The sequence below is a fragment of the Desmodus rotundus genome, chromosome 5 (assembly GCF_022682495.2).
Source record: "Desmodus rotundus isolate HL8 chromosome 5, HLdesRot8A.1, whole genome shotgun sequence".
NCBI classification, from domain to species: domain Eukaryota; kingdom Metazoa; phylum Chordata; class Mammalia; order Chiroptera; family Phyllostomidae; genus Desmodus; species Desmodus rotundus.
The window spans coordinates 160,510,622-160,532,923 of record NC_071391.1 but is presented as its reverse complement, the minus strand read 5'-3'; the positions used below and the strand labels follow the sequence as shown (position 1 = coordinate 160,532,923).

General features: G+C 42.6%; 1 protein-coding gene and 1 pseudogene across 1 annotated transcript in view; one reads left to right on the top strand and one right to left on the bottom strand.

The window, feature by feature from the left end:
* NBAS (NBAS subunit of NRZ tethering complex) overlaps window positions 1–22,302 on the bottom strand; it is a 267,973-nt gene that overhangs the window by 155,129 nt on the left and 90,542 nt on the right. Inside the window, exons 23-28 of the mRNA XM_024552475.3 lie at window positions 20,896–21,049; window positions 17,898–18,083; window positions 16,022–16,195; window positions 6,502–6,635; window positions 2,299–2,361; window positions 192–314 (exon numbers count right to left, since the gene is read on the bottom strand). Of these exons, the coding sequence (XP_024408243.2) occupies window positions 192–314; window positions 2,299–2,361; window positions 6,502–6,635; window positions 16,022–16,195; window positions 17,898–18,083; window positions 20,896–21,049 (834 nt within the window). The remainder of the gene's footprint in view (window positions 1–191; window positions 315–2,298; window positions 2,362–6,501; window positions 6,636–16,021; window positions 16,196–17,897; window positions 18,084–20,895; window positions 21,050–22,302) is intronic.
* Window positions 13,802–15,207, top strand: LOC112297727 (kxDL motif-containing protein 1 pseudogene; annotated as a pseudogene).

The following is a 22,302-nucleotide window of genomic DNA, read 5'->3' as shown; positions in this document are numbered from 1 at the left end:
CTTTCAGAAGTTATGACTGTAATGATGGTTTCATGGGTACATACGTACATCAAAACTTACCAAACTCTGTCTTTAAATATGTGCAATTTATTATGGGTCATTTAAAACTCAATGAACTAAAAAAACAGAAGAAGAAAAGAGCTGTACTTATTTTTAATCATAAGCAGGTATAAAATAATTTTGTTACTCACTTCCGACCAGTGTGCCTGGTCAACCTAACCATCAGCTTGCGTGCCTCTTCTGAGCTAGACCGAGTGTTTTTCACAAATGAAACTGGTTTCTCCAGTCCATGTTTCTCCAAAAGCTCTGACACACTGTAAGCAAAAGCAGACTTTTTTAAAGTCTTGGAACCAAACAAAGAAAGTCTAAGCATCTTAAATATATAAGTAGCAGTCAGGTTTTTACTATTAAAAAAAGCAGCACATAAGCAACCAAATTTTATATATTACATTAATTCCCAGCAAAAAATTCTAATAATTACATATCAAATCTTATTTCCCCTACTGACTTTTATTACAATATACTTGGAAGAACTAACACATTCTTTTTTTTTTTTAAAGTATGACATATCTTTATCTCCAAATCTTTTAGTACAATTTCCCTGTCCTCTAAAAGCCTCCAAGTCAGTAAAATAAGCCAAATCTATCATTTCAATACCCAGCTTTAACTCTTAACAATCCTACTGAGTATTTTGTTACGGGCAAAGCTGCTAGAAAAGCAATAAGCAAAGCATTTCATAGTTGGAAAGCCACACAAATTTCATAAGGCTCAATCTCCCTCAAGAATCCATTCTATAAAAATACAAAGTATGTCACAAATTTTCTGGGTCTCATATGAATCTTCCTGAGAGATCCCAGTCCATAACCAGCAGCAGCATGACGCCCCTGGGCTGCCTCACCAAATCGCCAAGTTCATGAACTGACCACTACTGGGCTCTCAGAGAGGCTGGCTAGCGTTCAACAACTCTTCAGAAGGACAGGTCCTGTCACCTGCCATTATGTATGTCAAAACATGTATCACCTATTAACGGGTACGACACGGAACAGGAATAAAAAGCTCTTACTCAAGGCCAGCTAATTAAGCATGACAGTGAAGACCCAGCACCACCCAGAACCTACAGGACGTTACTGTCTCCATGGGGCACTGAGAGCACAACGGGACTTCGAGGGGCACCCACAGCTACAGCCGCAACACAGCGGGGAATGAACTGTTTATTTCGCCCTCAGTCTGTGAGGTAGCGCCTCTCAGTATCACCAGGGAGACAGAGGTAACCATGCAGATTGGTAAGACGTGAATATATACTGACTTAACCCAGTAAACTTTGTTCAATCTATGCTCAATTTTTCAGGGAGGTTGAGGAAAGGAGAGGCACAAGCCAACCTATAATAAGAAAATTAAACGTTCAAGAAAAAAAACTGTGTAACTTTCAGAACACAGAGTAACAAAAATCAGGCAAGATAATAAACAACAGAGGCCCTGAGAAAATTAAAGTTAATTCTTCATTAAACTCACATATTATGGTACACAAAAACATAACATTTCCTTAAATAAAACTCAAAAATATCTTTACACTGAAGTCCTTTAATTCGAATGAAAAACATTCTAAGTAGTAGGTTCCAAATTATTATACTTTACTATATATATCACCACTACAAAGCAATGTTATTATCTATAGTGTCTATAATTACATATTGGAAGAACAAAGCTTATCATTCCTAAAATTTTTAATACAAATATTTAAAAATTACACACAAACATGATTATGTACACATATAAAAATAAACACTAGTAAACAATATTAGACTTCCTAAATGGCAATTCAGAAATTTCAGACTCCAAAAGAGACAATTTGCTTTCTCATTTTGACAGTAAAAGAAATTACTACAGTTACTTAAAGGCTCTGGTGTAGTTTGCTATAATCCAGATACTCAATCAAATGCATTGTGCCTGAAAAGAAAAGTAAGAAGTATAATAAATATTGCTTGTTGATAAATGCAGTAATTACTACATGAACTAACTTTTTTGTGAACCTACTATGTGCCAAGTTCGAGATTAGCGATATGAAAACCCAAGTGGCAACACCTAGATTTGAACACAAGTCTACTGGTTTTGAAAGTCCATGATCTTATTACTGTAGCAGTTGGTAAAATAAGCTAGTGGTGCATTTGTTATTAAGGAAACTCACCCACAAAAGAGTCATGCACACACAGGGTAAAAACTACTAGGCATGTTTAGAGTAAAGTTTCTTGGACAGACCTCCTTCATCAACGCAGAGCCACAGGCTGTCATTGTCCTCACCTGAGAATCTGTTCCAGTTGGTCCACCATGTCATGGAGAGCTGCAGTGACCTCTGTGTTATGACTAAAGAATTAAGAAAAACAAATTAAAATTAAATTCCAGTAGTAGCTTTCATAATAAAATTCAAAAATCACTCAAGTGAAAAGAAGAAATGATGTGTCTCCTGTACCTAACGGATCACAATTTCACCATGCACAGGTAAAAATTCAGTCTCATCTCCTGAACTCACTCAGCCTCTTTCATGTCTCCAGAGATTCAGGTAAAACATAATGGAGTAGAACAATATTCTCTACTATAGATTAGCAAGATATGGGCAACTATTTCCTAGAGAACTAAGTTCAGTTCTGCTAAAAGACAAAAAAAGAATTATAAATCAATTGTAGTCTTTTTTTTTTTTTTTTAAGAAGGTAAGGGGCAATGGTCATTTATTTCTGTTCTTTCAGCCAACAGAACTGAGGAAGCTCAGCCCTGCAGGATGGCTCTGCCCCAAGCCCGTCAGCAGCCCCTGTGATGCCCCAGGGGTTTCCCAGAAGGATTCTAATACTTGGGATTTCAGATCAGCATTCCCTCTGCACCCACTTCAATGTGAAGGGACCAGGGAGAAGTAGAGCCATCAACAAAAAGCAAGACCTTTCTGAGGAAGCAAGTGGTCAGGGGACTAGGAGAAACATTATCATGAAAATGTGCTCATAGGGTAGACACAGTACAGCACAACACACATACAAGCAACGGCAGGATTGGGCAGAAAAGTTGAGCAACTGCTGTGAAAGTCCACTTCCACCCTCTCAACCACAGAGAGACACTCAACAGAGAACCACGGCACCGATCCCACGCAACTCCAGCAAGATCGGAGAGTTTTCTTAACGAAGAGACCAAATAAAAATCTTTGTCTGGACTTGGACAATTAAAAATGACCTTCCTCGAAGACAAAAGCCTCATTATTTCACAAACTATCAATCTGTCCTGATCTAAATCTATTTGGCAGTTAGGTAGTGTAATTTATAAAGATTATACTACCTTTTTAAACCAAATTTTAGGCCTCGGACTAGAGTAATAAATTAGGGTGTATTCCACTTAATGTATTTCAAAAAAAAATCATTTGTCAGTGCTAATTTCCATTAACATACTCATTCAGGAATAATATTTTTTAAATTATCAGTTTATAGCTCTACAATGAACATTTGTCCTTGACTTTCAGGAAGACAGTGTTCTTCCTTTGTGAACTGACATCCACAGACATGAAGACAAAAGATGTCTTTCAGCCGGATGGAATATGCTGCCCAGGTAAGGTGCACAAAACACTGACTGGGTTTAGTAAGTGACGTTCATCTCCTAAATGGCAAAAAAAATACTGTTTCCTATTTGATAAGTAACAAGCATTTAGCCACTGAAATAAACAACCAATAGTTGGGAAAATATAAATTGACAAACTTGGCAAAAAGAACAAAGTGAACCACAGAATATATTCTGAAGCCCTATACTTAGTAGTGGGCTAATTCACAATCACAAATTATTTTAGAACTTGTAATTGTGAAAGAAATGGAACAAAAGAGCATCAAGGTTTTTTGTGTGTTTACAAAAAAAAAATCTGTTAAATCAGAATTCATTAATCTGAAGCCAAAAAAATCCTTCAGCCTCACAGACACAGAAGGGGCAGTTTTGGGGCCTGCACACTCTTTGAAAACAAATATACTGATTCCTTGTCATGTCTACATAAAAATGTTATTTTAATATCATCATCCTATTGATACCATGACTGTCTCCTCATAGTTGGCAAATTACTGTTTAAAAATTAATAGATAAGCTTATGCTTAATTTGATCTTGCTGAAATACAAACTCTAATACACTTAAATTTTAAATTTCACATGTTGGTTGGAAGTCATTGATCCTGCCCAGTTGACTCAAGGACAACAGAGGAAGCCTCCAGCTGACAGGGTCAAAGTGGAGAAGAAAAGCGTTATCTGCAATGAGAGTCCGCTCTTTCAGAAGACAGGTATTCAAGGATGGAAAAGGGGAGGGAGCCAGGGCTGTTTACGCATTACCCGCATTACCCGTTCTCCAACCTCCAGACTTCAACCACTTCCTCCATTGTTTTATAGTTAACGATTAGAAGGAGGTTATGTCCCTTCGGATGCCCTGACTCCAGAACAGGACCTCTCTGTCCCCGCCAATTTGTTTTCTCCATGACGATGACTTTTCAAAGTGAGAAGACCAGGTGACTCGCATGATAGCTCACATTCGGTATTTATCAGGCTGTTTTCTTCACGATGCTGTTTTAACTTGTTCCACTAAAAATCAGTTTAAAGCACTTATTAGGTTCAGGGTAAACATTTTTACTTCCTGTTGCATCTCACCAGGAGACACACAATGCCAGGTTGTCTGATTCTCAGCGATGCTGCATGTGACAGCCTGCTTAAAGGTTTATAAAGTTAAGTTCCTCTTCGAAATTATAAAACAATAAATAAAAATTTTTATTTTTTATAAAACCTTTCACCTGATTTCAGCATCATTAATGACTTATTTCACAGTGTGTTGCAAACCTGGTGATTTCTATCATTTATTTCACATATACACACACAAATCTCCTTGGAAGGAAAAGAGACAGAGAGGGAAAACAGATACAGAGGATAAAAAAAAAGGGGGCAGAGAGAGAAAACAGAGCATGAGGAGCCTCCGTGTCTAAATAGCTGATTTTGCAAAAGAAGAAACCGAAGACCAGAGAAGTGAAGTGACTCGGCTCAGGTCACAATGGCTCAGAAATAGGCCCACTGAGTTTCCCCTCAGTGCTCTTTCCTGTGTTGGCACTAACTTCTCCAGATGTTCAATTCATAATATTTACTAGATCTGAAAGAGTGACTACAGGAATAAACGCTGCCTGACTTCCAAAAAGAAAATGTAAATCTGACTTACATACAACTAAATGATCCAAAGGAATGTCATATAAATTTCCATTTAAACATAAGCCCTTTAAAAAAAAAAAACATAAGCCCTTTAAACATAAGTTAAAAATTGTGTGAATTTATTCCTCAAGAAATTAAAAATAGAACTATCATATGATCTAGCAATTCCACTTCTAGGTGTACAGACAGAGGAAGGAAACGAAATCGCCGTGTCGAAGAAATGTCGGCTCCTCCACATTCGCGGCAGCACTGTTACAATAGCCAAGACACGGAAACAACCTAAGTGTTCACCCGCAGACAAATGGATAAAGAGAACGTGTGTGACACATACATGTACACACATATTCACATACGAGTGTGTGAGATATATATCACAATGGAGTATTATTCGTCCGTTCAAAAACAATCCTGCATCACAGCGTTGCTGGACCCTGAGGGCATTATCCAAAGTGAAGTAAGCCAGACGAATGCCGTATGATCGCACTTACGTGGAGAATTTAAAAGAAGACCCCACAAACCCACAGGAAAAAGATCAGATGTGTGGTCACCGCAGGCGGGGACTGGGAGGCCAGGTGACCGGATGAAGGCGGTCAGAAAACGCAAACTCCCAGGTACCAGTAAGTGCCGGGGGTGCAACGCACGACGTGATGACTGGAGTCCACACTCCCGCACGTTTGGTTTTACAAGTGTGCACGGAGTAAACCCTCACAGGTCTCGTCACGAGGAGGAAAACACTTGCTTTTCTCTCTTCTTCTATATTCACCTAATGTAATGAAGGTTACGTATACGGTAATTGTTTCACAATACGTGCAAGTCAAGTCATCCTGCTGTACACCTTGCACATACATGCTGCTGCATGCCCATTATATCTCAATAAAATGGAAATGAAATAAATTATGTATATTAATACATACTGCTTAAAGGAATTAGTCTAGGCAAGAGCCAAGAATAAACAATGCATAGAAGAAACACAATTAGCCCACAAATATGGAAAATGGTTAGTTAGAAACACAACTTAAAGGCATATCATTGTCTATACACTTTAGAAAGTATTTTTTGTTGTGGTGGTAGTGCTGTTTTGTAATGGATAATTAATTACCAAGGTTCACAAAATTACAGTGACTGCCCATATACTGCTAGAAAAGTTTATGTGCAGGCAAGAGATGTGCAGTTATTGCCTTTTCTTCTTCATATTGTTTGTATTCCCAAAATTCTCTGTAATGAACATTCAGGGAAGCGACACATTCGTCCTAACTGCTAGAACGTAAAGACGACACAGGTTGCCGTGCAGTGGCTTCTTACCCGTATCCCCTTTGGGGCAGGCACTCTAATATGTCATAGCAAAGAGAGAGCTGGTCGCTCCGCTCACAGCTGTAGATGCACTCCAGGGCTACTGCCATCAGCTGGTCCTGATCAGGGATAATGTTCTGCTGCAGCTAGAGAAAATAAAGCACACTGTTCCAAATGTCAACAGACTTACAGTCACTTTTTCCATTTCTCAGGGTCACTGCCAACAGAATATTAAATAGTTCAATGCATCAGCTGCAGAAACAAATCTTGGTATTTCCTTAGCTTACAGACTTTGGGGATTGTTCCCAGACTTTGGGAACCGCCCTGCCTGGTTTCAGAGACTGCAGTCCCTCCTGGCTAAGGCTGAGTAAAAAGACCTTGGGACCGTAAACCATTTAGGAGACAAAGCTTATCTTCCTTGTAGGGACACTGCCTCTGCCCCCTTTCACTTCACGCTGCTTGGCCCCGGGAGGATGACTGGTTAGCCACACAGTGAGATTCCTCAAAGGACAGACGACCTAAGACAGGCACAGTTGTGAAGGGGCCCTTGGAAGGACTTGGGGGACTATAGAAAAAAGGGGGTGATGGACCCTTGCCCCGTGGCTTTGACGTAGCCTGCGTCTTCATTCTGTCTGCAAGAAGTCTCCTAATCTCTTGGCTGCCTTACTTCCCCTCCCTGACTTAATCCTGAAACAATGCTGGAGGTGGTGCAGCTCTGTGCTGGAAAGGGCAGGTTCCCCTGGGCAATCAGGCCTGAGAAAGAGTGCATTAAATCCTATGAAACCTTCTTCACTAACCCTCAGTTTAAATGATAAGGGTCCAAGCATGAAGTGAGTTTGTTTCCCCAGTTTTATGTCCCTTTAACTATGTGACCCTGACTCAGAATAAGCCCTTAGAGTTCTTTGAATGTTATCTATTATTTGATCATTTTTGCCTGACAGTGATTGATGACCTTTCCATATGTGCCCTGTATTCCTATGCAAACTAAGCCAATAAAAGCCTGTCAAAGCAAGGGTCAGGGTGCTCTTCTCTTGAGAGAGTGGCCCTGCAGTCCCTTTTCCTCCACAGGACTCGGTAGTCCGTGTGAATTTGTCTCATCTCAGCCACAATGCCGGGGACACTTCTTGCAGATGCCCGCATCAGGGGATCTCTAATAATTCTAAATGAAATCACATTTTAATTATAGAATCAGCTAGAGAAGACAATGTGTACCCATAAGCTTCGAAACAGCTAAAAGCAGATTCTTCCATTTACAACCTATTCAAGATAGAAAGACACAGTGAATTAAAAAGGCAACTCATTAAGAACATTTTTAACCCTAAAGCCAAATTTTATGTTTCAATTACAAAAATATATAAAATTCCTAACTAATATTCAGAGATGTTTGAGCCTACTGTTTTTCAAGGTGCATAATATATTAGTCATTTAACTCAACAGTACTGACATTCTACCCAAAAGAAGTCGGATGCAGAAAGATGGCCATTTGGGTCACTTTCTATACAGGATACACCACTTCCCACTGCAAAGCACAGATTCCAATCTGAGAGTATTTCTGGGAAATAAAAATAACAGAGTTGTGGCTTGGTTTTCTCATCTATAAAGCTGGGATATCAACAACAAGTTCCTACTGGAGAGCATGGTTGTGTGGATTAGATAAATGAACACATAGATTAGATAAATTAATACATTAATACTTACATTAATAATATAAGCATGTAGAATGCTTATATTATTACCACCACCGAAACCAAAGTGGAAGTTTCAAACTATTTTCTTAGAGACCCTTTCAACAACAAAGTAAGTTTAAAATATTTCCAATAAAAGGTCTCGTTTCCAACATCCTAGTAGAAAACAGACAGGACAGGGATGGAGGGGCACTGCCACGCAAAAGACATTTTCTGGCAGGAAAATTACATCTACGGGTGCAAAGAAGAAACATTCAAGGTTACCACAGAAATACAGTTTTTCTTTAAAGTAGTTGGGTTAAAGGATTTATATACCTTTCTTCAAGGGGTTAACGAGAACACATATACCACTAATGTGACAGCAACATTTGACAAAAAGCTGCCCAAGGTTGCAAAAAGGGACAACTAGAAGTAGGGACAAACAGGTATAATAAAAGTCCTACTAAAAATTGATTAAAATAGCTAACTTTTCCTGATTTCTTACGTGCCAGGTACGGTTTCCCAGTTCTTTATATGTATTAGGTCATAAATCCTCAAAGCAATCCTGTAAGGTCAGCACTGGTACGGCTTCTATTTCACGCAATGGGAACAGGAAGGCACAGAGCTGGCCGGGCTGGGCCAGGGCGCACACGCAGGCTCCAGGGCCGACGCCAGGCAGCCCCGGCTCTCACATCCTTGAGAAGAACCTCACAAACAGGACGAGTGGAGGACACTGAGGGAAAATACGGTAATAAGCATCTCAGATACGTAAGGAAATATCCCAGGACAACAAAAATGTGAACCCGGTTTCAGCCAAGGAACAATCTGGGAAAGCAGCTGAAACAGAGGCCAAAGTCCTTGCTGTACCTCTGCCTCCACCCCCACCACCATCTCCCTGCTTCCTGTCTGCCCCTCCCGGAGACATTAAAGTGTTATTTGAAAGTTAAATGTTCTAGTGTCCATATTTTATCATCAGTGGACCATGTCTTCTGTTGAAAACACCGCACAGGCATTCACAGTGAAAGACAAAGAATAAACTTTTTGCCTCGCCTTTACCTAAACAGCGGAATGGTCAGACCAGGTCTCCTCGTCTCACTCCTACCTGGAATGCCTTCTCCAGAACTTAGTCCTCCCCTTTTTAACCCCCCTAATAACCCAGGCTTAGCTCCACTGGACTGGACTTCAGCTGGACCTGCCGGTCTTTTTGTCCACAGGCTCTTGCTGTGCTCAGAAAAACACTGGCCCGACGAGGACACCCGCCTCTGACTCTCCTACACAGATCCTTTCTCCTCACTGTACTTCTCTGGGGTTTTCTGTTGTTGTTCTCTTCTTACGCCAATCAGAACATCTACCTTCATATCAGACAATCGACTGTATACGTGAACCCCAATACTCAAATTTTTAAGGCACCTTCCAGCCTTGCCCTGTTAGACCCCCTACGAGATGTAACTTAACTCCACACAGTGTACGACAGAGACACTGTCTGCCTTCGCCCTTCCGGCCCTGACGTCTTGGTGGTGAATATTAAACTGTCAGGTGCTCTACCTCAAGCTAACAGGAGAGAGCCCATCCAAGACTTCTAAGAACTCAGTGAAATAAGTCTTCCCCATACACAGTCGACTATTTTCCATACTGCGTAGCAAGGAAAAAGTGTAAAAAATACAAAAAACAATTTAAAGTCTAAAAACTATATACTACAGAAAACTAAAAAAGGAACCACAGATGGTAAGATACTTGGAAAACCCCAGAGAATCAAGCAATAAAAAAAAATTAGCTCTTGATTTTTTCCGTCTCATTTATTTCACTTAGCATGACATTCTCAAAGTCAAGTACCATATGATTTCACTCATGAGGGATGTAACACAGAAAGCAACAATCGAACTAACAAGACAAACAAAAAACCCATAGACACAGACAACAGCATGGCGGTGACCAGAGGGAAAGTGGGGTGGGAGGGAGACAGCGGAAGGGGGAGGGGGCCAAATATATGGTGACGGTTGACTTTGGGTGGTAAACACACAGTCGAAATTCAGGTGATTTGTTCCAGATTTGCACACTTGAAACTTATAAAATCTTATTAACCAATGTCACCCCAATAAATTTAATTAAAAATGTAAAAACTAGTAAAATTCAGAGTACAAAATTAACATACAAAATCAATATATTTCATAAACACAAACAATAGAGAAAATTAGAGCAAACTCCATTTATAATAGGAAACAGAGAAAACTAAACATTTAGAAATAAACTTAAGAAATGTACAAAACCGACATGAGGAAAACTTTAAACACTCCTGAAAGACAATAAAAAAGACAAACAAATGAATAATATCCCCTCTTCTTGAATAGGATGACTAAACATTACAAAGATACCGAACTTCTTACAGTAATTTATACAATCACCATAAAAATATTAACAAGCTATAAGCTATTTTATAGAATTACACAAGCTGATATTGAAGTTCTGATGGGAAAATAAACATAAAAGAGAAAAAAAATACCCTGGGAAAAAAATTACAAAGGAACACTACCTTTACCAGACTTAAAAGTTACAAAATATTAACACAGTGTGGTACCAGTGTATGGAGAGACGAAGAGACCATTAGAACAATACAGAAACTCTAGAGCTGGACCCACAAACCAATGAAAATGTGGTAGAGCTCAAAGACACCATCTCAGATCACTCAGGTCGAGATAGATCTTTTAATAAACGGTGCTGGGACAATGAGGTAGCCAGTTGGGAAAATACAAAACTAACTCTATATCTCTCACATCATATAAAAGAGTAAATTCCAAATAGATTAAAGATCTAAATTTAAAAATAAAGCCATACAAGTACTAGAAGAAAACATGAGTGAATATTTCTTTAACCCTGGAGTAAAAAAAGGCTTCCTGATACTTACTCAAAATACAGAGGCAATCAAAGGAAAGACTGATCAATTTGACTACGCAAAAAGAAAAAGGTGATTTTGTATAACATAATCCACCATAAACAAAGTCAAAAGACAACCCAGGAACGGAGAAAAATTTACACTATATATCACAGAAAAAGGAATGAATACACACTAACATATATGAGTGTCTAAATAAATAAATAAATAAGGCACAAAGGAACACATATCCAAATGAAAAATAAGGAAAAGGCAGGAGAGAACAATTCACCCAACAAGAGGTGATGCCCTTCAAACATATGACAAAATGTTCGAATTCAGTCATAATTAGAGACACGCAGTCGTTAAAGGGCTCTGCTGAGTTAAGTCCTACTTCAACATGACCCCTTTGAAAGACTGCACCTTCTGTCCCCAGGTGGTGTTAAAATTCACACCCCCGGGGGCTCCACACTGTAATGGACCCCACCAGCCACTGCCGGATTCGCAGCAGTACCCCTTAGACTCCCTCCTCCCTCTCTGCTTGGCCTGGAGGGACTTCCCTGACTTCCTTAGAAGTCCAGCTGTGCAGGTTAACAGATTTTTTTTAAATAACTGGATGAGCACATCCAGATATTTTACAGCAGAAAGATCTTTAGATTATGCAGTCGACAGTATTGCCAAAAACAAAACTTTTATTTCCACCTTTCTGCTTTTCTGAGTTTTCTAAGTAATCTACCGTAAGCATTAAGTTGGAAAAAGTAACTGTCAAACTAAAACTGCCCCCGAGTCGCGAGATCAGAAAAGCACTGCAAACCTGCGCCTGAGACCAGGGCACGCGGTGAACTCCCACTGACAGCGGCTGCCCCACCCTGGCACCCGGGGGGCGCCGCCCGATGCCTATTCCAGGACCCCAGCCCCCAAATTCTGCTCGGTTAGATATCGGGTTGGACCTGGAAAGCTGTGCATTAGACAATTCACGTAACCTGGCCCACTGATGCACCCGAAGTGTACTGCTAGTACAGAAGGCAGAGAACAGTATGAGAAGGAATATTTATTCCTGTCATCTCTATCCACTTACACTTTCCAAAGGCAGATTCAAGCAAAGAGGAAAGGCTTAAAACCAGAGATGAGTGCCTTAAGATGCTATAAAAGGGAAGAAAAGTTTGAGGCTCTTGAGAATGTAAAAGTGACTAATCTGCATTTGTATTCTTGTTCCGGATTATACACTCCTGTCTTCCTAAAAGAGGACCCTTCTTCCCTGCTCCGTCAGCATCAGGCTCAGCCTGGACTTCCTCTGGCCTGTGACATGTGAGAGGAGTAACCAGCACCCTTCAGAGCTCAGACTTGGAGCCACTGTGAGGTTTTACTCTGTTCTTTTCCTTGTGCCTCAAGTCAGAGCAGGGGACCGCTCTTTCCTCCTGGGTCCTGGAGTGAACAGGACCCGGGACACAGCAGAAGCACAGCCACAGCCTACGTGACACTTACGGGGGGTGGACACTGGCTGCTGTAAGCTAAGATTTGGGGGTCATTTGGTAATGCAGCATCACTTAGCCTGCACTGGCAGACACGGGACTCACGGTTCCCATTATATTACTACAGCTACTCTGTGCGGGATTCATGGCAGATCCCAGACACATTCTTTTTGCAAACAATCAGCTAAAATAAAAGCAGTGCTCAAAGCACAATCCTAGGAAAGCAAACAAATGTAATCAAGTCGTCTCAGGCATAAAATAATACCCAGTATCATTCATTCCTTCACTCATTCATTCACTTGCCCTGCCAGAATTAACCAAACATTTGCTCTCTACAAGTCACCATGTTAGTCCCTTGTAGTAAACACATAAGACACAGAGAACACACACAGGAAACACAGGAGGGAGAGTCAAGCCTGTGAACAAACCATTCCAGCTCAGGTTATTACAGAGGTTATTACAGAGGCAGGTCCAAGACCCGTCGCATCACAGGTAAGTCAAGGAAGGTCCCACAGGTGAGGGAGTCTTAGGGAGCAGGGTCGTGAAGGACAGGTATCTTTCGAATGCAGGAAAGGGGTTGACCATCCCAAACACAGGGAACAGCCTATAAGAACACGGAGGCCTGAGAAGTTCGGAGCCAGTGGCCAGGTGCCTTCGCAGAGGGAAGGGAGGCTGAAGAGGGAGCCTGGAGCAGACCACAGAGAACCTCCCGGGGTGCTCTGAGAGCCCGATGTCACCCTGCAGGCAAGGGTAAGCCACGGAGGTTTTCCACAGACTGTGACACGACAGATTTGTGTGGCAGAAAGGTAACGTTGGAGAAATAGAGAAGTTGGATTGGAAAAAAAATGCCTAGCAACACCATTGTTCTCCCCTTTGATGTTTACATATTTCAAACGGCTATGTTTTATTCAAAAGGCACATGCTAAATTGCCAAGTACAACAACAAAAAACTGACTATATACAAAGGATTTATAAGACTCTGTAAGGAAGAAGTATCACAAACAAGATTACTGACAAGAATTCCAAGTCACTTCTTTCTTCCTCATAAAACATTCATATTCAATCCATTCCGCTTCTCACTGTTCCGCTGGCACTAGCAACCCACCCCGCTCACAGGAAAGCAGCCAGGTTTCAAATCAGAATGCTAAGTAGTACCTGCACAGGAGAAGATGGGAAACTGTAACAGCCAATGGACAGATGCATTTCTGACAGACAGGCCTTCCGGAAACCAAAACACTTGTTAGGTTAACTGAGCACATACCTGGAGGGCTGCAGACTGAACGGAGGTGAAAGTGCGTGCACTCCATTAGAATTTAGGGTGGGAAGGGGCCTTGCAGGACTTCTCCCTGAGTCCCCGTCTAAGGCTCACATCTCACTCGAAGCTCCGCGCCTCAAGTGACTGTGCTGCCCTATTCCAGTCCCTCCAGTGGGAAGGGAGCCACCAGCTCCTGGACCAGCACATCTGATCGATGACTACATTCAGAGGTTGTTTACTTTGGAGAGTATGCTGCACTTTAAAATGACTCACCACCAGCAAGTCTAAACAACTATTTGAACCAGATAAAGAGTTATAAATATAATAACCTTAAGCAAGCAGAATTATTAAGAATAATTACAAGATCTCTTTATGAGATCCTAAAGATTTTCATAAATATTTTGAAGGTCATCAAGGGAAGAAATCTTTTCTTCTAATATTGGTGTTATGGTAGAGCACATGGTTAAGAACGTACTGTGAGATCCGGGAAGCGTGAGAAAGGCCACCAGATGTGTGGGCAGTAGAGGAAGAGGAAGAGACGGACCCCATGGACTCAGCCTCGAGGGTCTTCCGCAGCCGCATCCTGAGCATAGGGAATGTGGATGACGTCAATGCCATCATCCTGGCCCAGAAGAACATGCTGGACCGCTTTGAGAAGACCAATGAGATGCTGGCAAACTTCAACAACCTATCAAGTGCCTGCCTGCAGCAAATGAGTGAGCCCTTCCTGCACCATGCGAGGACCCTGGTGGAGATGAAGCGGGACCTGGACAGCATCTTCCGCAGGATCGGGACACTGAAAGGGAAGCTGGCCAGGCAGCACCCAGAGGCCCTCAGCCACATCCCGGAAGCATCCCTCCTGGAGGACGACGAGGAAGACCCTATCCCACCCAGCACCACAACCACCATCACCACCTCGGGCCTGAGCACAGGCTCCGGTGACACCAGCCCAGTCACCATCTCGCCCTCCTTCAGCCCTGGCTTCGAGGACCTATCCCACATCCCACCCGATTCCCCTGCCATTGATGGCCATAGCAGATGGATGACAAGGAGATGCGGGGTGAACAGCCCTGCTCCCAGGAGCTCAGGGGGTCACAGGGCTCTCCAGGTGTCTGAGGTGGTAGGGGGTAACCCTGCCTCCAGATGGTCAGCTTTGTCATCTTATTCAGTCATCCAAGGCACCCTGGGAGACAAGGCTCCCTCCCAGAGGTATGAAATCCTAAGGGTCAGTCATTCCCACTCCTTCCTCACTGAGACCATCTCTCTCATTCAGACCCTGTTCCAGGCCAGGGAATGAGCAGTCATTTGGAGTTGGGCTGGGAACAAGGAAGCTTTTCCAGGGCCAGGGCTGAGGTCTGCTCTGAATAACACTTCAAGGTCCCCAAAGATGACAGCCATCCCCTGCCTCAGCCCCCCAGTCAGGACCTCCTTGAGGTGGGCAAGCACTATCACGTCTGAGTTCACCACACCCCATTCCTACATGTAATTCCGGTCTCCCTGTCCCTTCCTCCAACGAAAGTATTAAATACTTTCTCAGATCGGTATCTCAAGGCTTCTGAAACAGCTGTAGAAAGCTCACAAAAGAACCTGCTCCTCAATCCACTCAACCCCAAGCGTGATAAGGCCCATGTCTGTCTGACCAGAGGTGTGGACCCTGAGGGCCCTGCAGGCCTCTCGCAGGGCCTCCCTGAAGCAAGCCAAGCCACCTTAGAAAACAGAAATTAACGGAATATTTCTGTATCAGACGTTTACAGATGCTGTTGGGAAGTTATCAGTAAAAAGACTCCATTACTAAAAAGGAAAAAACAAAAAAAGAACGTAACCGTGAGATCGGAATGCTTGAACCCCGGTTCCACTCCTCACTATGTGACCCCCGGGCAAATGTGCCACCTGTGCATGTCACAGTGTCCTTTCCTGTAATATAACATAACGAAAATATCCGCCTGTTAGGACTGTTAGAGGAGACATGAATTAACCCTTACGATGCGCCTATGCACTGCTAAGTCTTTCTGGAACTGACAGTTTCCAAAGCACAACATGCAACAAAGTTTGGAGTAAGTCAACTGAAATAGACATAAGTTTATGAACTTCCAGAACAGTTTTGGACTGAACTGTTGAAACAGTTTTCGAAAACATAAATCACAACCATTTCCTTTTCCATGTACGGAGAATTTACCTGCAAAGGCTAGTGTTAAAAAATTGGTAAGTGAAACCTAATTCTATAGGGGAGAAAACTGCAGAGATTCTTTAAGACGTTAGAGTTTCTACTTACATCTGGCTTGGAATGCTGAAATATCTTCAGGGGGAGTGCTAAGTCCTCTTTAGCTGAAGTCACCAAATACTCTTTCAAGAGCTCATTCGCCATACCGGGGGTCTGTTTCTCACAACGATGAAGAAAGGGTACCATCCACTGGTAGGCACTTGTCACGTACTTGTCCTCGGAACACTGAAAATGTAATTTAAAAGCACACACACCTTAAATTAGATCGAACACCTGCTCATACCAGACTGAAGTTCTAGCACTCCCAGGAAACCAGACCGAGGTCCACGGCGGAAGCCCAACGCTTTCTACAACAGACACTCCAGTTTGCTCCACATGGAGACTAGGGGGAGAAGAGCCACCTGCTGCTGGGGCTCCTGGAGCTCAGAGCAGCAACACCCCACAGCCCCTCACCTCAGCACCTCCACCACTCTGGGCTCCCCCAGAGCCCAAGGCCGCTCGGGGAGACAGTCTACTACCATGTCAGCAGGTCTTCCAGAGCAAAGCGAGGTTCTACCCCATGGGTGCGTGTGGGGAGGGGGTGGGATGTAAAAAGAGAAAGCGAGAGAGAGCGGGAGAAAGTGTGAAAAAAAACTACGATCATCGACCATCGAGTGACGACCAGAGGGAAGAGGGCGGGGGAGGTAGAAGAGGGTAAAGGGGGATAAATGCTGACGGAAGGAGACTAGACTTTGGGTGGTGAGCACAATACAATATACAGGTGGTGTATTTTAGAAGAGTGCACCTGAAACCTATATAATTTTATTAACCAAGGTTTTCCAATAAATTCAACAAAAATTAACAGAAGAAACAGCAGAGAGATAGGTGGGTACAACGAAGCCCTAGAAAGCAGCCACTTGAGAACAGTCTCATCTATAAAATCCCAGATTCTCTCCCTTCCTTCCCCCCCGCTCCCATTTTGTTTTGTCTCCTTATTCCACCTTCACAAAATTACAGGCATCACATGTCATTTTACTCATCATCCCCGAAATCCCACAATCCCTCTCTGTTACCTAAATGTCTTACGAGCAGTCTTACATATAACATACATCAATTGCTCTGGCTGGAAGATCAGAAAAGAAATTAGTAGGAGAAAGAGAAGGGAGCGGCAGAGGGAGAGACAAAACGGGCATTGGTAAGAGGGAGAAAGATGATGGAAGAGAGGGATGAGAAAGGGAAAGGGAGATGAAAGGAAAGAACCAGAGAAAGGGAAGGGTCAGGGGAGAAAAGGGAGCCTATCCGGCAGTGGCCAGCCCACCCTGGCCTGGCCCCTTCACACGAGGCCGCCCAAGAGCAAAGGCTAAGGGACCTACAGGCAGCACGCACCTCCTGTGCCCCCTCGTCCCTGAGTCAAAGATGTCTCTCTGCTCTGTGGGCTCAGAAGAAACCAGGTCCTAACCTGAGGAATGTACTTTCTCCCCAGGACGATTCCCCAAAAACCTAAGAATGGCCAGGCAAATTCTCCTAAACATACTAACCCTGAAGCCAAGATGCTTCCTTCACACAACCACCCAACATCTGAGCTCCAATAATTTTCTTTTAAGATCTTGAAATATGTTCGTAGCTGTGAAGTGTAACACAGTGAAGGATTAAACATGAACCCTAGAATGACAGCTAGTTGAGAAATATACCCAGCTGGAAGGGGGAAAAAAAAAAGTTCCAAACAGATAAGTACGAATAAAGGTAAGCAGAGTACAAAAACAACCAAAATAGTTTGGGATGCCTTCAGTACCTTATCCATAAAATTTTGTACATTTTTTAAACACTCAAGAAACCTTCCTTTATTTACGAAGTTCTCAGGTGTGAGGGACATTTCATCTTTGGATTTGAGACACACATTAATCAAAGTACACAAGGAATATTTTTAAAAAGTTAAAATAAAACCTACACTGTTCATCAGTAACCTTAGTTTTTCAATGTCTTCCATCTGCTGGAGGTCTTTCAAGGTCAGGGTTAAGTCACAGCCGGCTTCATAGACCAGTGTTTCCAGAGTGACCAAATTATCACACAGAAGCAGCAAACCAGGGATATTCCGCTCCATGCCCAGTCGAACGAGTGACAAAGCACAGTCAACCTAAAACGGAAGGGCAACAGGAAGTCTGAGCGTGGCAGCCTTGCCGTACGTCCTCAAGTAAAAGCCTCCTGTCTAGAACCTAATGCTTGTCATCGATATTTGTCAACATCAACATCACATCAACAACAATATACATTTTGAGTACACAACTTTAGAGATGTTTATCAAATGTATCGGAATCAAACTGGTGCAAAACAATCATATAATCGGCAAGAAATTATGAAGGTAAAGATGATAAGAGAAAGACAACCATCTTAAATTCACAGGGCATTACAGTTTACAGAGCACTTTTACATGTATTTGTCTATTTAATTCCAAAGTAAATTGTGTTTTAGAATCAAATAACTGACACTTGAAATGAAAGTAGGCTTTCCTGGAACGTAAAGAATTGTACCACAAACCCCAAGCCTTCACTGGATAAATTTCACCACTAGACACATTTTCCTAAGCCAACAAAAATATTTTGCTAAAGGCATTCATAGGCACTAAGGAAAAAGAAGTCCCATATCAATTAAATCTCTAAAAATGAAAAAGCTAAAACTATGTTAGATATCACTTTGATTATAGCATAAGCCATATGAAATGTCAATACATGAGATGAAGCTAAAGAACAAAACCTCTATTAGCAGTGTTTTTACATAAAGGAAAGAGATGAAAGAACGAACCAAAGGCAGCTAAATAAAGCCCCCCCAAACCACTCCATGCATTTGAGGTTCCTCCATGTTGGTTTTTTTTCTTGACTTGACAGCTCACTTCTTTTTAGCACTGAGGAATATTCCACTGTGTGGTTGTACCAATGTTCATTTATCCGCTCACCTACTAAGGGAGGCCTTGGTTCATCAATTGTAACAAACACATCACTCAAATGCAAGATGTTAATAACAGAGACAACTAGCAGGACGGTGAAAAGGGGTACATGGGAACTCTGTCCTTTCTACTCAAGTTTTCTATCAACCTAAAATTCCTCTAAAAATAAACTATTAATAAAACAAACAAATAAAAAAACAAAAAAATAAACTATTAATAAAACAAAAAATAAACTATCAATAAAACTATGTAAAAAATGATAATTTATGCCACATTTCAGCGTGGCCCTTTTTCTCTTTGTGTTAGTTCAATTTTTTTTTAAACCCTGAATCATGACTGAAATTTGGGTTACAAAATATTTAAACAGTACAAACTGAGGAGTCACCCCAGATCTTTTGAAATGCATCAAGGTGGCTGCCCAGCACTTTTCAGGATGCAAATTTTTTGAATTCTCATTCCCAGCTCAAGTAACAGAACTACCTAGAAATCAGTTATTCAGATGTGTATGTAAATACACTCACACGTGCATCTCTCCTTACCCTCAAAAAGCTCCATCTGTTTCAGCTGAGAAACCACAAAGTGCTCACACAAACCTGGCCTAAACCCTTTCCCTGCTAGACAGAGACTAGGAAACTGCATGCACTTCCTGTACATCGTGTGATGCCGCTGGAATCTTAAAAGATGTCTAGATACAAATGATACATCTCCTTGTACAAAAACATGCCTCACTGGCTCACTGGAGCTTTCTTCATGAATTATTAGCAAGCAAGTTTCTCCTGTATTAGCAAAATAAGACGCCTTTGCTTAAAGGGACCAATGTGAACCAGTCATTTCCAGATGCATCGTATCGGTCCATGACTGCAGTTCTCCGTGGAAGCAGACGGTCTGCCAGAGGCATCCAGAAAACCTAGGCGGCCTTTCTGTCTGTCACAAGAATCAGTGGGACCTGCTGACATTAAGTGGGTAGAAGCCAGGAATGCTAGAGGTTCCACGAGGCGCAGAGCAGCCCACGTACCGGCTTGTCCTGAGTCCTGCCCAGCTTTTGAATGTCCTGGAAACCCAGTTACAGAGGTCAGAATCTGGGTCTCGACTTCATTTAATATTTACACGAAATTCTCCTCTGTATGGTTTGATGTACACAGAATGCCCTGCAATGCAGCTACTATCTAATCAAGGGAGGATTTTTTTTTGTTCTGTTAAAAAGTTTCCTATGAGTTGTTCCCATCCCAGGGAGCAATCTGCAGGACGTACCTCCAACAATGCAACACGCCTGAATCCCAACTTCAGCTATCTCATTCAGAGAGATTTCTCACTGGCCTTCTTCCCAGTACAGTCACAACCCAACATTTACATTTTTTATTTATCCTCTATGTTGCAGTCAAGTCATTTTGTTAACTTTTTGGAAATTTTCTACTAAGAAGATGTCTGGCTGGTAAGTATTACAAAATATTTGCTACTGTGAGTCTGAGGACCTCTTGCTCAGATGAGTGCGTCTTGCTCTAAGCCATTAGGTTTGGGTGATCGTCTATTTTTTATGTGGGCTCTGTAAGAAATGTTACACAGAGACCCGGATTTTGTCTGGCCCTGCTACTGCATACCCTGAGCAAGCTGCTCACTCTGTCCTTCCTGCGGACCCCGTGTGTCTGCCTACAACACAGGAAATCAGACTCCGTCATCTCCAGAGACCCCTTCCTCCCGGGCGGCGCGAGATTCTAAACATTCTCTACTGCGGCCCTTCGCCATCTTCAATGACGTGCAACGCGAGTCATAAATGCTCTTGGCCATCCCCGCAAAAGTCTGTAATATTTGTATTTGCTCTTTAATAAATAAAAAAGCCACCAAAACTTTGTAGACAAAGTATAAATAAACAAAAGAGGTAACAAATATTCATTCACCCCCCACAAACTGTACACGTGACCCTGGCAGCCACTCCACGCACGGAATCCTCGGGACCCCAGACAGCACCGCCGGCATCGACGAACGGCAGCTGTCACCGTGCCCTCACCTGTCGAGCACAGTGCTCTATCTCCTCCGCTCTGGTCTGGTACCAGTCCATCACCTTCTCCACTGCGAGCTGGGGGGTCTGGTACTTCAGTAACTCGGGCTGTGCAGCATACAAGAATTCACTTTCGTCTTGGAGGCTCGGCTCAACCACCATTCTGTGAAGCCCAAAAGGAACAATTAGGAACTGACTGGAATGCTGGGAAAAGTATAATTTGTGGGGGCTGGGGGGGGCTCAGATATAAGACAGGAAATGTGTGTGTCTGTGTGTTTTCCTACATGTGTGTGCACACTTATAAGATAAAGGGGACATTTGGCGGATACTTAACTTACTCTCCTATTAGTTTTCCCAATTTAAAAAATCGGAGTGGACAATACACCAAAACAACTGTGCCACAAATCCATCAAGTAAGTATTAGAAAAATGAAAACCACACTGGGATGCTTTTCTAAAATGCACGAGGCAGGGTGCCTGCGAGGGGCCTACCAAGTCAAGAGTACCCTGTGATGGCCGGCCAGGCCTGGTTTTGGAAAGCCACCCCCAGGGGACTGCAATGCAAATGTAAATTAAGAAACCCTTGTTTTTCCATGTTCATAAAAATAAGCGGAAATAAGCCTTACTTATGTTGATAATACACCTTTAGTAGGTGTTAGCACCGTAGTCCTACACTGGCATTTACAAAATCTGGAACAAATCTACACCACTGGCCATCAGGAGTGAACAAGAAACATCTAGAAGAATGTGCACTGAAATAGTACCACAGAGATCACGAGTCACGGGAGTTTATGAGGATGATCCGGGCCATCCACGGTTAAGAAGCACAGAGAAAAACACATTAACGTAAACTGAGACACTCCACAGAGACACACGGGAAAAGGCACGTTCCAGTCGGGACACCACTCATCTCACAAAAGAAGCTGGCGGTAGGCGACAGGGGCTGGAACCACTGCTGCCACAAGGCGACGGGCCCTGGGGCCAGCACTGAAGCCAAAGCACAAGTCCGCCACCAAAAGCTGTGGACCCTGTCTGAATTAGTGAGTGAAAAGTTGCCTAAGATTTGTTCTATTCATATGAAAAATGGGAATAATAGTATGCAAGAATACTCAAAACAATATGAAGTACACAGAGAACACTGGCTGGCCCAGAGCAGGTGCCTAATTTTTATTTGTGAGTGTTATTTTTATTGGAGCAATTAATAGCTGCAATACATGACCAGACACAAAGCCCACAGACACTGGGCACTTCATCCACATGCCTCGGACGACCGCTGACGCTTACCATCGGCAGTCCTCTACTGGCCTGGTCTCACAACTGCCTTTAACGCCCTCCCCGAAATCTCCCCTTCAGAGCTGCCCCACTGCAGCCTGGAAAGGTCCCCACAAGCAACCTGGAGAGCCCTCGATACAGTTTG